Source organism: Poecilia reticulata, chromosome 19, assembly GCF_904066995.2.
Source record: "Poecilia reticulata chromosome 19, P_reticulata-male-v2, whole genome shotgun sequence".
Taxonomy (NCBI): domain Eukaryota; kingdom Metazoa; phylum Chordata; class Actinopteri; order Cyprinodontiformes; family Poeciliidae; genus Poecilia; species Poecilia reticulata.
Window position 1 is genome coordinate 18,697,783 of NC_088848.1, and position 14,725 is coordinate 18,712,507.

The 14,725-nt window shown below is 40.8% G+C and overlaps 1 protein-coding gene across 8 annotated transcripts in view; it reads left to right on the forward strand.

Moving 5' to 3' along the window:
* myocd (myocardin) overlaps positions 1-11,717 on the forward strand; it is a 61,579-nt gene extending 49,862 nt beyond the window's left edge. For 4 of the 8 annotated variants that reach the window (XM_081600145.1, XM_081600146.1, XM_081600149.1 and 1 more), the window contains 10 exons: positions 2,254-2,438; positions 3,087-3,191; positions 3,270-3,589; positions 3,752-3,908; positions 4,396-4,944; positions 5,037-5,534; positions 5,919-6,065; positions 6,416-6,544; positions 7,953-8,010; positions 8,190-11,717. In XM_081600145.1, coding sequence (XP_081456271.1) covers positions 2,254-2,438; positions 3,087-3,191; positions 3,270-3,589; positions 3,752-3,908; positions 4,396-4,944; positions 5,037-5,534; positions 5,919-6,065; positions 6,416-6,544; positions 7,953-8,010; positions 8,190-8,809 — 2,768 coding nt within the window. In that variant the 3' untranslated portion in view covers positions 8,810-11,717. The remainder of the gene's footprint in view (positions 1-2,253; positions 2,439-3,086; positions 3,192-3,269; positions 3,590-3,751; positions 3,909-4,395; positions 4,945-5,036; positions 5,535-5,918; positions 6,066-6,415; positions 6,545-7,952; positions 8,011-8,189) is intronic. The other 4 variants (XM_008437731.3, XM_081600147.1, XM_081600150.1 and 1 more) reach the window with 4 other exon arrangements.
* The last annotated feature ends 3,008 nt before the right edge of the window (positions 11,718-14,725 follow it).

Here is a 14,725-nt window from a genome sequence, read left to right on the forward strand (position 1 = left end):
GCTCTGGTCCTCCTAACACCACAGCACGTTGTGTAAAGGAGCCAAAGTGCTGCAGGCAGCTGGAGGACAGTGGAGGAGGAGGAGAGCTGCCTTTACTAAGACGGGCAGCAGCTGTATTTGCTTCCAGACTTTTTCTGAAGAAGTGTTCTCAAGCTTGAGTGCGTACTTGTGCCGACATACCTGCGTGTGTGTTTACGCACGGCCTCAGCCAAACTTCAGCTTTCTCTGGTTCCAGAAATGCACCTACAATTAAGGCACATGACAGAGACGGGCTGTTGTACCCGCAGGATGAACCTTTCACCTAAAAGCTCTCTGTCTTCATACCCAACACTCCCACCGATTGGTTTGACCTCTGTCCAACAGTGTTAGAAACGGCGCGAGCTCTAAGCCGGTCACTTAAAAAGTGGAAGTGTCAGCAGTGTACCGGTTTCCTGTAATTCTGCCAACTCAATCTCCCGGTGACATGAAAATTACGTTAAACAGTCACAGAGGCGGGGACAACAGTGTGTCTGAGTGCTGAGAGTTAAACGTGAACAGGTGGGAGGAAATAGCCCTAAGTACAATGCTGTGTACCGAGCAGTGTATTCAGCTTTGTGTGTATTGGTGTGTGTCTACTACAAGGTCATCGAGTTGCACAGAGTGGGCCTGGTGCTGTGACTGAAACCAGGGTCTGTTCCAGCCTGTCACATGTTTGGATACAAAAAGACAATCTTGTACCCCTTTACACAGACACTCACACACACATACGCCTACAGGACAACCTGTACCATTTCCCTCCTTCTGGCTTTGTGCCTTCAGCTCTGTCCGATAGCTGCTGCCAGCTCCAATCAAAGCTCTGCTTCTTATCTGATGGGCCAATCAGCTTCATGGCAGAACTAAAGTAGGTTGTGTTGATCCCACATCCGGGCAACGTAACACCTCTAGTCTGACGTGTGGTAGTAGGTGTCAGTGACAGACTTAAAACAGCCAGATATGCTGGTTGTGATGTAGAACGATTAGAATACTGGGCCCCTGTGCTGGAAGACCGTAGATCCATCTTGTTTTCCCTAAAATACACTCTCGATTACATGCTTGAGGAAAATATTGGCTGTGCTACAATTCTTATTTTACACCCAAATCATTAACATCTTAAGGTAACTGTTGCACTCTTACTTTGCTGGGTTGATTTAAGACAACAGGGTTGAGGTATGGATTTGACACTGCATGCTAGCTTAGAGTCTCAAACCAAAAACAGTTTTGAAGGTTGTAACTTTAAGGGTACCAAAGAGCAGCTTGTTAAGACTAACCAGGAAGTTAAAGCAATACATATTTGGTCCATCAATCCGCTCTCTCCCCCTGGCAATCTTTTCAGCCAGCAGGCTGAAAAGGTTGCCCCCTGGTCCATATGAAACTTAATGGTGATTGGTCAGAATTTCTTGGGTGTGTTTGTTTATATATACAGCTGGACCTGAGTCTGACTATGCTGGGCCCTTAATGTTTCACTGAGCCCCCAACTGCCATTGTTGTACACTTCTAATTAGTTATTTGAAAGAAATTTCCTACACTTTTCCTTAACCTAAAAGACGTTTGTACGCTGCTGAAAACTGCTCTATTACATTTAATACATCTATGTTTAAGCCAGAATGCTTACTGTTATGGTTCATAAATGTATAAAAAGCTTCAAAAACAATACTTAAACCACGACAACCTTTGTTTACTTTTCTCCAGATGCCAGATTTACAGCTAGTGTAAGAGTAATTGTATCATTTAAGTATAATGGAAGCAGTTTTTAAAAAATCTCAGTAGTTGCCTTTGTACAGCTATCATTTCAGTTTCTTTTGTGCTCTAGAGCAGTATAAAGTACAAATAAACATTCTGCCATAATTACTTTGTGACAATTACACTCCCCTCAGCCCTTGGAGGACCTTTACCTCTCCACCTGTTCAGAGTTAAACTGAAATTAACTGGCTCTCCTCTCATTATTGGAGCTGTTGCCAATAGAGTTGCTCTAGTTTCCGGCTCACTTGACAGAGAAAACAAATGTTAAGGGTTAGACAAATTTTATAGCTCAGATCTGTGGAGGATTCCTGTGGTCCGTCTCACTTCTGATAATGTGGTCATTTACAATTAATCTGATCCCAGAGTCAAGCAATTTCTTTTCTCCCTGGTGAGTTAGTACCGGCATTGTTTAACCCTGACCAAGAATGTTGTGTCATGGATGCAGATGTAATCTTCACGTGCTAACTGATCACTCTCTTTTTGTTCCTCCCACAGTGAACCATGGCAAGTTCCCCAAGCAGGAGGACTCGTATGCCTTTGAGGAAGACAGCAGCAGCGAGAGTCTCTCTCCGGAGCAGAACCACAGTGACGAGTCACAGGGCTCAGCCTGCCCTTCATCTGACGCCGTTGGCAGTACGGCCTCCTCCTCCTCCTCACCTGCCCTCACCAGCCCACGACAGGTACAACCCATTGCTTTGCCTGTCTTTTTCCGTCCCTCCGTCAGTCTCTTCCCTGTACCTTCTCACATCCGTGCCTCTACTGCCCTCCTGTGGTGGCAGAGTGAAGTCCACTACCCTAACTGTTAAACTGGATTTGTTGATGCCAACAATGGTAACAAGAAATAAGAAATGTAGCTGTCTAGGATACTTCATGTGAAACTTGCAATCAAGGACTTATGGCTGATCCATGCTGAAAAATATGGCTTGCACAATCAGTTCTGAATACTTTTGGAGGGCTTGCATAGAAGCAAAGGTGTATAAAAACAGGTGCTGACTAGTGACCTTTTCCCAAAATATATATTAGTGTCATTAGTTCTGCTCAGTAGATTTCTGCCGCTTGTTGTTGGGGGTTTTTTCACTTAATTCCCGTCTCCTAAATACTCAATAAAAGCCCGACTGATTATTCCAAACGTCTAAATGTCTTTGATGAAATATAAATGAATGATTTCTAAGTTTATCTTAGTCCCATGTCTAGCTTTATGTGTTTTCTACAAAAAAAATGGTTCATGGAGGAATTTTATTAATTCAAAGAGTAGAGCTGCACAATGCGTCATATTTAATTTGTCATTACAATATCAATACATATAGATGGGTTTGGTATTTTCACAGGGTAGTGCAACCAGAGGCCCACCAGACCAAAGCCAGGAAGAAGGCCTGTCTTCCCCTAACACCAACCAGGTAGCTCCACCAATACCGGTCCCTGCAATAGTCAAGGTTAGCAATCTTTGAATCTTGCTGTCATCTTCTTTTTGACGTGCCAACCAACCAGTTTCGCTTCCCTTTTCTGAACAGTCCAAGACGTCGGACAAGAACCGACATAAGAAGCCCAAAGATGTGAAGCCAAAAGTAAAGAAGCTCAAGTACCACCAGTACATTCCTCCAGACCAAAAGGTGGAGAAGTCTCCTCCGCCCATGGACTCAGCCTACGCCCGACTCCTGCAGCAGCAGCAGCTGTTCCTGCAGCTTCAGATCCTCAGCCAACAGAAACATACTCACACTCATTCACAGATGCAGCAGCCTCAAAAGCAGCACATACACTCCATGCAGGCCCATGCCCAGCAGAGACAGCCCACCTTCAGCTACCAGCCTCAGCTGCCAGTCAGCACCCAGAAGTAAGTCACAGCACTTACAAAATTGACCTCTGCCATTGAAAGACGTTAGATTAGAGATGATGTCCAATAAAGACTAGCTATAGAAAACTGGCTACTTTGTTGTTCATAAGGTAACCTTATGTTTTTCCCAGAGATTAATCTGTTTCAATGTTCCGTTTCCAGGGGCCACAGTGAGCAGATACCATCTTGCGCCTCTAGTGGTCCTGCCAGCAACTCGAACAGCAACTCCTCTTCTCCCGTCAAGAACACATTTCCCAATCAAAACAACGTTTCACCTGTCAAAGTTGGTCCACTACCTGCTAATCTGGATGACCTTAAAGTAAGTCTTAATAGCAATTAAAAGTCAAAGTGTTGGTGCAGTATGTAACTTTGACAAAAATATGGTTTTTACATATTTGTTAAAAATGTCACCATGTCGTGACGGTACATATAGATGTATTCCATCTTTAAATAAGATGGAGCTCCTCCACCTCCTTCCAGTGCTCCTATTGCCATATGCAAAAATGCACCGCTCCTGGTCAAAAACAACCAATCAGAGTCAGCAGGAGTGTCTTAGCATTGTTAGTCATGCTCGTGTATGTGCTGTTAAATGGTGGAGAAACAACTTACTGTTATAGGAAAACTGTTTATCCACCATCATCGCTTGTCATTCTAACTAGCCTGAGCTTTATTATTTTACAGTCAGGACATAATGATAGTTTTATATGTAAAGAAAACAAAACTTTTTTTTTTCTAAAAAAAGTTACATGCTTTAATTTTAACAGTTATTCTGTATTTATATTGTGTCTATATTTTGTCCTTTTAAGGTTTCCGAGCTCAGGCAACACTTGCGCATTCGCGGCATGCCTGTTTCAGGGACCAAACAGGCTCTCATCGAACGACTCCGGCCTTTTAAGGACTCCAACGCGGACTCCTCACCATCAGGGTCCTCCGACATCACAACTTTAACTTTTCCGGTCACACCCACTGGTTCCCTGTCTTCCTACCAATCCCCATCTTCTTCCAGCAATCTGTCGCAGGGAGGATACTTTCCCTTCCCAAGTACCTCTTCCACGCCACCCATCTCTCCGGCCTCCTCTGATCTCTCTCTCAGCGGCTCCCTCCCGGACAGCTTCAGCGATGTGCCAATGTCCTCTCCAAACCAGTTTAACCTGCAGCCATCCCCAACCCAAACTGCCATAGAGGATGGCCTGGGTGCAGGAGGAGGAGGTGCCAGGGCGTGTGGAGGGAACCAGAGAGTGGGAGAGGACGAAAGGAATGATGGAAGTTTGGAAGCCGAAAAAGATAAGATGCTGGTGGAGAAGCAGAGGGTCATTGAGGAGCTGACGTGGAAATTGCACCAGGAGCAAAGACAGGTGAGGAACTCCCTAATGAGATGTTGTACTTTACCAATACCGATATTAGCCAGTCGCACTTTGACCAATTCACCTCTGATCATACTTGTTAGGTTGAAGAACTGAAAATGCAACTTCACAAGAGGAAACGCTGCTATGGAGCGACTGAGAATGCTATCCCTCCACTGCCTCACTCCTCAATGCTCCACCAACAGCAGGCCACACCTATGATGGGCCAGCATTTTCTGGGGGTGACAATCAAGCAAGAGCCTATGTCCTTGTCCTCTAGTTGCCCCCTGTCTTCCTCCAAGCAGCTCAAGAGCCCTCCTGCCAGCTGCATGGACGATATGGGGTGCTGCAACAATCCCATTCCAAATCTGAGCGGTGGTCCTGGTGGGCCACAATGCATGGACACAGACCCTTCCTCTGCCAGCCCCTCCACCATGTCAGCCTTTCTGAGTCCCCAGTGTTCTCCGCAAGATTCTCCTGTCGGAAAACCCACCAGCAGCTCCCAGCCTCCGTCGCCTAATAGCCCCTACCTGCTGTCTCCTCTGTTGGGGAGAGACAGCTGTGGACACCCACATGGACAAGGCAGAGGTCACAACATGCAGGTACAAAGTACACTGTAAACATAAAGCTAGTACTCAAAGCACATTCATGAATCAGAATGGCTCATTTAGTGATTGCCATGAGAAAATAATTCGCACAACGTGAAGGGGGACCTAAAGAGAGCTTTTTATCTGTAAAACATTTTAGAAACCATGTATAATCTTCCTTTCACTTCAGTGAAGTGCTTCTTTGTGTTAATCTATCATGAAATACTCCAAAATTCTTGGAAGTTTGTTGAAACATGATAAAATCTGGAAAATGATACACTTTTTAAACTTCAACAAGCAATTTTACAGAGTGGTTGTTTCCATTTATGAGCCTTTCTTCTATATACTCTAAATCTTTGATTGATCTAATTGTTTGACGTGACATCCTGCCTGCTGCAGGTGCAGCAGAGGACTGGTAGCCAGCCGTTAAACTGCTCTTATCCTTCGGACCAAAGAAGCCTTCAGGCTGCATTTCCCAGCTCACCTGACTGTGGTCTTAACCACAGCGGCCCCATCAAGGCCGAGAGTCAGAATATGCAACCAAAGGTAAACATGTGAAAGATCTGAATGTTTGTCTTGTTGTAACATTAGTCAGGTTGTGTTATCTAACTGAATCACCTCCCATCCATGCCGTCTCCTCCTTCTCTGTGTTCATTTCTGACCTGTCTCTGAATTGTCTCCTTGGTATGAGGCTCATTGTCCCTCTTCTCATATCTGTTACGTGTTATCACACTCTTACACAAGTAAACCCATTTGAAACGCCAATTAATCTTTACACAACTGTGACGAGGTTACTCAGACGTGGAGCCCCAATTTCTGGTGTTTCTTCTGCATCTCTAACTTCGTGAGCTCCCCTACCACATGCTAATGACACTTTTCACTTATTTCTCATATAGATGTCAGCATTGCCATCTTCCCGGCATGTTGGCCTAAAGTGCCAGGTCTCCCCCCCTGCCTTCAGTAGCTCAGATTCAGATGCATCTGACTTAAGACAGCCCCCATGCTATGAGGATGCAGTGAAGCAGGTAAACTCAATTCTATGCTAAAAAAAAAAATTTAGTGGAGTTTGCTGGCCAGGGAATTCATTTAAACTTGTGCGGTTCCAATTCCAGTTTTCTTCTCTCTTTTCTTGTTTTTGTGTCTCAGACAATCCATCACTTTTGTCTCACCTGTTTGTCCCAACCATTGCTTCCATCACTGCATGAACATTCAAACCCTTCTGACAAGTCTGAAACAAGATTTTTTACTAAAGATTGAGTTTCCAAAGTTGCCAGGAAACATTCATGTTTTTGTCTAAATTCTCTTTAGTTGTCTTAACAAAAATACTAGATAATATAAAATCCAGATTAAAAAAAAAAGTCTTGCTCATTTACACTCTTGGGGTAAATGAGACAGACAAACTCCAGAATGAGTGCCAAAGAAAATAAATGGAGCTTCTGGATTGGCTGCTTTGAAAAACTCCAGCCAATAGCATCTGAAGTAACATCACACCTTGGTAATTCAGCTTCCCAAGCTGAATTTTATTTTAAATATTTTAGATGAGCTCTCTGAAAAAATCCACAAATAATTTGGAGTTTCATTCCACAGACATAGACATCAGATACAGATCCGCAAATAGGCGGGGGTCCACTATACAGGGCACTGAAAGATGTGGACATATGTCCCTACAACATTTGGGATATTTATTTTACTTGCACTAGGTTCACTAAATACTGGCGACCTGTCCAGGGTGTACCCCGCCTCTTGCCCATGGAGAAAGGCACTGGTCAGCACCCAGCACTAGTAGACCAGGGATCTTCAAACCCAGTCGCCAACAGACGGTGCCATGTAACTTTTACAGATGTCCCTTGTCAAACGCACCTGAATCAAATGGAAGATTTACCTCCTTTATATCCAGGCAAGTTCTCCAAAGACCTGCTAATGACCTGGTTATTTGATGCAGATGTGTTGAAGCAGAGAACACACCAGTCCTTGAGCACTGGATTTGAAGACTCCAGTACTAGATCATTGGTTACCAGTAGCATGCTTCACAAAGAGACATTGTTTAATGCCAGTATTTCCAGTGGAAACCATCAGAACCTGCTTCTAGAATTTATTTTGACTTGTACTGAGGTCCAATTTACAACCATTTTCATTAGGGATACATATATAAAAAATTTGGAGTGATACACACACAAATATCAACCAGAAGGAAAAGTTGGTTGATAATATCGGCTCAGCTTTAGCCGATATCGATAAGTTAAAAAAATTACTAAAATCTGTTGATAACGTTGTTGATACTGATATATCATGCTACCTTAGTTTTCATGCTTCCCCTCTGAAGGTTTAAGGGACGTCTGGAGCTTATAATGGAAAATTATTGAATGCACTCACGTCAAAGTTGAGTGATTCACACAGCTGATTGATAAGAATTTCTTTCTATTGCACTTTCAGCAACTGACCCGGAGTCAGCAGATGGATGAACTGTTGGACGTGCTCATAGAAAGTGGAGGTAAGCAGAATGTCTGTTTAGCTTTTAGAAAGTCTAGTCCCCCTCAAAATTAGTCCTGGGAGTAAAAACAGCTTGTACATCTGATGTAAAACACCAGACAAAAAAAGAGTTTTATGGGAATTGTTGGCATCCACTTCCTCTAAATGCTAAGACAATCCATCCTTTCCTTTCTCCTTAAGAGATGCCAGCTAACGCAAGAGAAGAGAGGGAGAGGTCCTCTGTAACACAAGTTGTGCCTCACATTACTGTGTCCCCAGGGTGTCCGGGCCTCCTCATCCCAAGGTTCCACTGGCACTACGAGCACCTGTCCCCCAACCAGATGCCCTACGACCATGCTGCCAATCATGCCACCGAGAGCCACCTGCAGACTCTGCTGGGTAACCCTATGGGACGGGGAGGAGAGATGGGGCTCCTTAAAATGGCCACCGAGGACGGACACCAGGAAGACGAAGGGAACAGAGACGCCGAGGAGTACGACAGCCTCCACAGCCACCACTGCCGCCCCCAACATTCTCAGCAGGACAAACTCCAGACCAACAGAGATCGGCTAGACACGCCTTTGTCGCCTGGTAGCAGTAAGGTGTTCGCCGTCCCTGAGGTCCAGGGGATGGTCAGCATGGCCTTTAGCGAGACGCCGTGGGAAACCATGGAGTGGTTGGACCTGACGCCTCCCAGTTCCGCGACTGCTTTCAGCGGCGCTGCTCAGCCCAGTGCACCCAGTATCTTTAACACAGAGTTCTTGGATGTGACGGACATTAACTTGAACTCTGCCATGGACCTTCAACTGGAGCATTGGTGAAAGCAATAATGCCAACATTAATACCAAAGAACTATTGAATTCTTCCCTAGATGGCTTTAGTCTAAGTGTGAGAAGTTCCTCTTTGCTGTCGTACAGTGGAATATTATTTTGCTTAGTCGTCTGAAGTTTGACAGCCTAAAGAGATGTTGTGACATTTTATCTTGAATCTTAACTTTACTGAACTTATTTTCCACCAATGTCATCGTAACCAAAAAGAAAAAAACCCAGGTGCTTTTTGATACAATTTGTGTCCATTTTGAACATTGATGCGCACAACTGTCACTGAGTTGAGGACTGACAGTGGACATGTGTAGTACTTTCTGTACGCACCATCAGTGTTACACCACCTAGACTTGAAGACGGAATTTGCCAATCACTGCATACCTACAGAGTGAATATTTGTGTTACTGGAAAAAAAAAAGAAAAGAAAAATCCCCCCAAAAGATTAACAAGAATATCTGGATTTCATAGAAGCGGCCAAATTGTAAATATCACAATAGTTTTGGAAAATCTCACATCTACATGCTGTTGTCAAAGGTGTGGGAGAGAGTACAACCCAAAAATGAAATGTATAATGCAACCATTTCAACATTTGATGTAAATATGGTATATATATATATATATATATATATATATATATATAAAACCTCACAGAGCACCTCTTGCTTAATGCACATTTGTCACAGTTTGCTTGAGCTTTGAATATAGGAATGGTTGTTGTTGTTGTTGTTTTTTTATACATATCTACAGTATCTGACATATTTATGTACAGGAAGACATAAAGGGGAAAGTGATGTCTGAGGAATCTTTGGTCTTATCAGTTTAAACCAAGAGACAAACTGTGCCTTACCTGCAAAACATGCTTATGAATAAAATTTCCCAGTTTTATACTGATGACTCTACAAAAGCTAAGAGGCATTTTAAAAGTTACAAAAAGTCAACTTCAAAAAAAAAAAAGAAGAAAATTTTATATGTAATTTTTGTCCTCTTAAATTGCAACATCTCTATTTCAAAGTCGATCACATTTATTTATTTTGTGATTTTGTATTTATACTTGATGTTGTATTTATGCTGACATTCCTTTGATACTTTCTTGATGTAACCAAAAATTATATATATATATTTTTTGGACCACTGACTCTTTTAGGCTAAGCAGTTTCAAAATGTGAGGAAAAGCGAAGGAGCCGACCGAAAAAGCCGCGTTATCTCAAATGACAGTTATCGATTGTGTGGACCGTCCATTGTAAGCACTTGTGAATAGAAAAAAAATGTAATATATTCCAATCTTAACTGTGAATACTTCTAAAAACTCCCCCTACATATTGACATATTGGTCTGCTCAACATGACTCAGATCAGTAATGTTCTGAACACTCTAAAAAGTAAGAGTTTGAATTTCTATAGTATCTTCTGAATGTATTGAAAGAAAATACATGAAGACACCTGTATGTGTTCTATATGTAGCATCATTCACAAAGCAATGTCTAGACTATACAACATTGTCAATCCTATAATATTCCAAAGTTCTTGCAGCAGCAGAAAGCAAATTTTTACACAGATTGTATAAAAAGACAATCGTTTTTATTTCTATTGTCTGACAAATTCTACTTTTATGTCAGAATATTACATAATGTTTGGGGGGTGAGAGAGGATTTGACAGAATTGCCTTTAAACTGCCTTCAAACTTGAATTTATATTTTTGGGCGTCCTGACAAGTTTCTCACACTAGTTTGCTGAAATCATGGCCCATTCCTCCTGACAGAACTTGCTCGCGCACACCTTTTCAGCTGGGGAAGCCGAGATGCCTAGAAGCAATGCCACTTACACCAGCGGCAGGCCATGCATTTGGTACATGGGCCTTCATAGGGACTTTGCTGATTTAATCCACCACTATGGCCTTACAAGTTCACACGCCACCAACACTATTGTAAACAAAAAACGCAACATAACAGGGTCAGGTATTACAAAGGTTTGCTCAGTCCTTACATAAACGTTAGTATTGAGTTTTCGGATTTCAAGCATCCTGGTCTAAATGCAACATTCCGGACCACGTATTTAAATGCGTCATGAGTGACCATGTGACTTCTAGATACCTGAGCCCTATCCAATTAAATATAGAGAAGATATAAAGATAAGTGGGTCGACATAATTTGCAGCACAATTTGATTATTAGGTTTATCAATTAGCCTAATAATTAATTATGAGATTTGTTCACCTTTTGTGAGTGAATACTATTGTTATAACAAAAAAAAAATCTAGTTTGGACACCTCTAAATATCTGCACTTCATCCAATTGTCCCAAAAACAGAATCAAAATAAAGCACATAATACTCACTCAGTTGCAGATTATTTCTTCACAGACAAAATCCATCCTCTTCTCTTTGCGAAGACAAACCTCAGTCACGTTTCAGTTCCATCAATGGCCTTGTATTTTTGGCAAATCCTAGCCATTTAATAAAGTGGTACCGCTCACGTCTGAGACTTCCCGGTCTTCGCGATATCAAGTTGTTCAGAAAAAGTCTGCCTTGCAAATTTATTTCTTTTTTTTTATCATGAGAGCAAATTAGCTTTTGCATCTTCTTAAGACATTGGATACAAAATAAAAAAATAATTTCACACACATTAACAAGACCAGCATAGTTTCCTGGCGATGTGCTTTGTTAGCAAAACTTGACGATTTTGCTACAGCTTCACTCTGACCGTCCAATCAGAGGGCGGAAAACCTCTGACACCACTTCGAGCGTGAATCAGCGAACCTGAAAGCTGATTGGTTAAAAGAACCGTTTCATTCGTTTACTGAACGTAAACCTGCTGCACAGATTCTGATTGGACGCAACACCGATAATCCACGCCGACATGTATGGGAAGCCGTACAGCCAAGTGAGACGTTGTTAAAAAAAAACAAAAACTTCTCACTTAAATAAATTTTATACATTTTTTGGAAGTAAGTTAATACAATTTAATTGAACAAAAGTTAGAATTTGGGTTGTAAACATCTTAGGGATTCTGATAGGCCTGTGAGAAGGCTTTATTGGCTCTGTCGGCCCACCGCTGCTATTGCTATTGTTTGCAAAGCAGCTAATCCAGGAAGGAGCGTTTATTTTTCCTCTGTGCTGATTGATTGTACTCACAAGAGCTGAAATAATGGAGAGTAAATATTAACTTCTGTGCCTAGTAATGAATACTATGGTATATTTGGTGTGTGAACTATTAAAATACGCAGATATTTTTTATAAGGAGTCTGATATTCCTGGGGTCTAGCTACAGCTACAGGGGTTAGGCGGCTGTGGTCCCTAACCCCTGCAAATACCAGATGTCCACCTTATACTTTATTTTCGATTCCTTCTTCTTCCCGCAAATGTAACAAAGATCATTGTGGCCAGCTTTTCAATTTTAGTTTCTCCTGAGCCCATGGTATGTCTCCAAAAATTAAGGTATTTACAAATTGTAATGTTTTTCTTTAAGGTCCTTTTTGGAACAATGTCTGAGTGGCCTTTCAAGACCTTTCAATGTGAATAATATCTCACCAGATTCAGACATCATCTTCACAATGTATTTTTTTATTTTATTTTATTTTTTTACTTTTGTTAAAAGTTAGGCTCGTGTTACCCAAAAATTAACCTTTCTTGTAGAGGTCCATAACTCTCTTCTAGGTATCTTGGTTTGATTTCTTTAGTTTCTTTTTCACGATGTCACACAAGGGAGTAATGTACTTTGAGGGATTGGCTTAAACTGCATTCAATTGTACTTGAATATGAATATATCTGAAGCTCATAAAGCCTTGACATTACCATCTGGACTTTTTTAAAGTAAACAAAATAATAACCTTGGTAATAATAACCTTGGTGTGCATAAACCTCTGAATTTGATGAAAGTGATAAAATAAAATCCCAAAAGTCATTATTATTGCATTTAGCTAATATAAATAATTATAATCCTAAATTACCTTAAAGGTTCAGTTGTATTGAATGTCAGAGAATTGTTTTTCTTTTTATACAATGTGCATATATCTGGTTTCAACACTGTATATCTGATGAAAACCCCTAGAAGGCATAACCAAGGTCTGTAAATCACGAGAGGTGGCCAAAAAAAAAAAGCACTAACCGAAATTAAAATGCAGCTTGACAAATTTCCAGTCATAATTTCTATAAACTATTCTAACGATTTTATTTGACACATTGTGGTTATATCAATGTGTGAGAAACATTGGTTTAGAGCCAAAGAGGAAATTTTGGGCAAGTTTGGTTGTTTGGATGATGGAAAAGACATGTAGAGCATTTGGAATGGAAAAATTGTAATAATTGAGTGTGAATCGTAAATTCCAGACAGAACTGCTGGCTGGATATTCAAGAACTTAATCTGCTATCACATTTTATCTATGACTTCTTAGCTTTAACCAGGAGTGGATTAATTTGACCTGACATTATTAAAATGCTAATATAAGGCTAAATATAGATGGAAATTATAGGTTTGAAACTTGACTTAGACATCCGCTAAGCTAAGCTCTCATTTATATTGTATATTTGAAAACATAAAGATCTGGGACTTGTAGGTAAACCCGTGCTAGCTGCTTTAAGAATGCTAATTAGCAATTAGCTAAGAATTAGCATTCCTAAAGCAGCTAGCACAGGTGTCTTTTATTTTTCTTTGAGAAGAGACAGCAAATAATCCCCAAATATGTTGACTTTGATAGGGTTAAATTTAATTTAATTTGCACTCATCCATTCAACATTCCAAATTAAATCCAGTTCATCATCACCCTCTGTTTTATTTGCTAAAACTATCTTTGCTAGGAAATCTATCCCATTCTTGATTTTTTTTTCCAAACAAGTATGACTCAATATAAAGGTATAACTTTAGTAAAAGTGTATTATTTAAGATGTTTTAATTTGGGAGAGAAACTGACGGGATTTATTTTTGTTATCCATAACATCCTGTATCTGCAGTCGTTGCCACTTCGACGTAGTTCTGGTTACAACTGACCCGAGAATCACGGTCTCCATGCATATTTTGGTGAATGGATGAAGAAACGGTATTGGAGCTGCTTTTCTTTTCCATTCCAGAGCCTCATGAAAGTCTAACAACAGATGTAATCAGAGTGATGGCCAAAGGTGCGTCCTGAAAGATGAATTTTCAGTTTCCAAGTTGGGGGGAGGTGGGGGCGGACCTCTACTGTAATAACCCCGAAACTCCAAAACATATCCAATATGGCTGACCTGAGTAAGAAAGTTGCTTACTCTTAAAATGTTTGTTTGCCTTTCTGATGGCTTTCAGTGTCAATAATTCAGACAGACATGTCTGAATTATTGACATGTCTGTCTGAATTATTCACAGACATGTATTTGTGAACATGTGCCTTTATTGTCTGATTTTTGAAAACTGTTAATCCTTAGATCCAAACTAAGAGTTGAATAATTAGAATATAGCTTTATCCTCGAGTCGGATATTGAACTGTTGCTGCCATAAATACGAAGCGGAAATGAAAGTGAAAATATGTGTATGACAAGTCTATTCTGTAAAATCAAGTTTGACTTTAGCATTTTTGACCGTTTTACTCTTTACCTATGGACATGTTTAATGGTTTACACGGTTTGATTCCATCACATTCAAAGTTGTTCTCACTTTCTGTCTTAAATATGTTTTCCAGTCCTGTTCACCCATCTGGCCTTATTTGCAATAGTTCTCCTTATTCAAGGCCAGAAAGCAAAAAAAAAACCCCACATCTGACAGAAGCTTCCATGTTGCTTGGCCACCAACTTGCCTTTTGTCTATTGTTATAAAAAAAAAAGAAAAAAAAAAAAGGGTATTGTGGATTTATTTCTGTATACAGCTGAAAGAGCAATAAAAATGATCACAGCTAAGTATTTTCAGGTTGTTTTTTTTTTTATTTGTGTTCCTAAGCAGCACACAACAGACA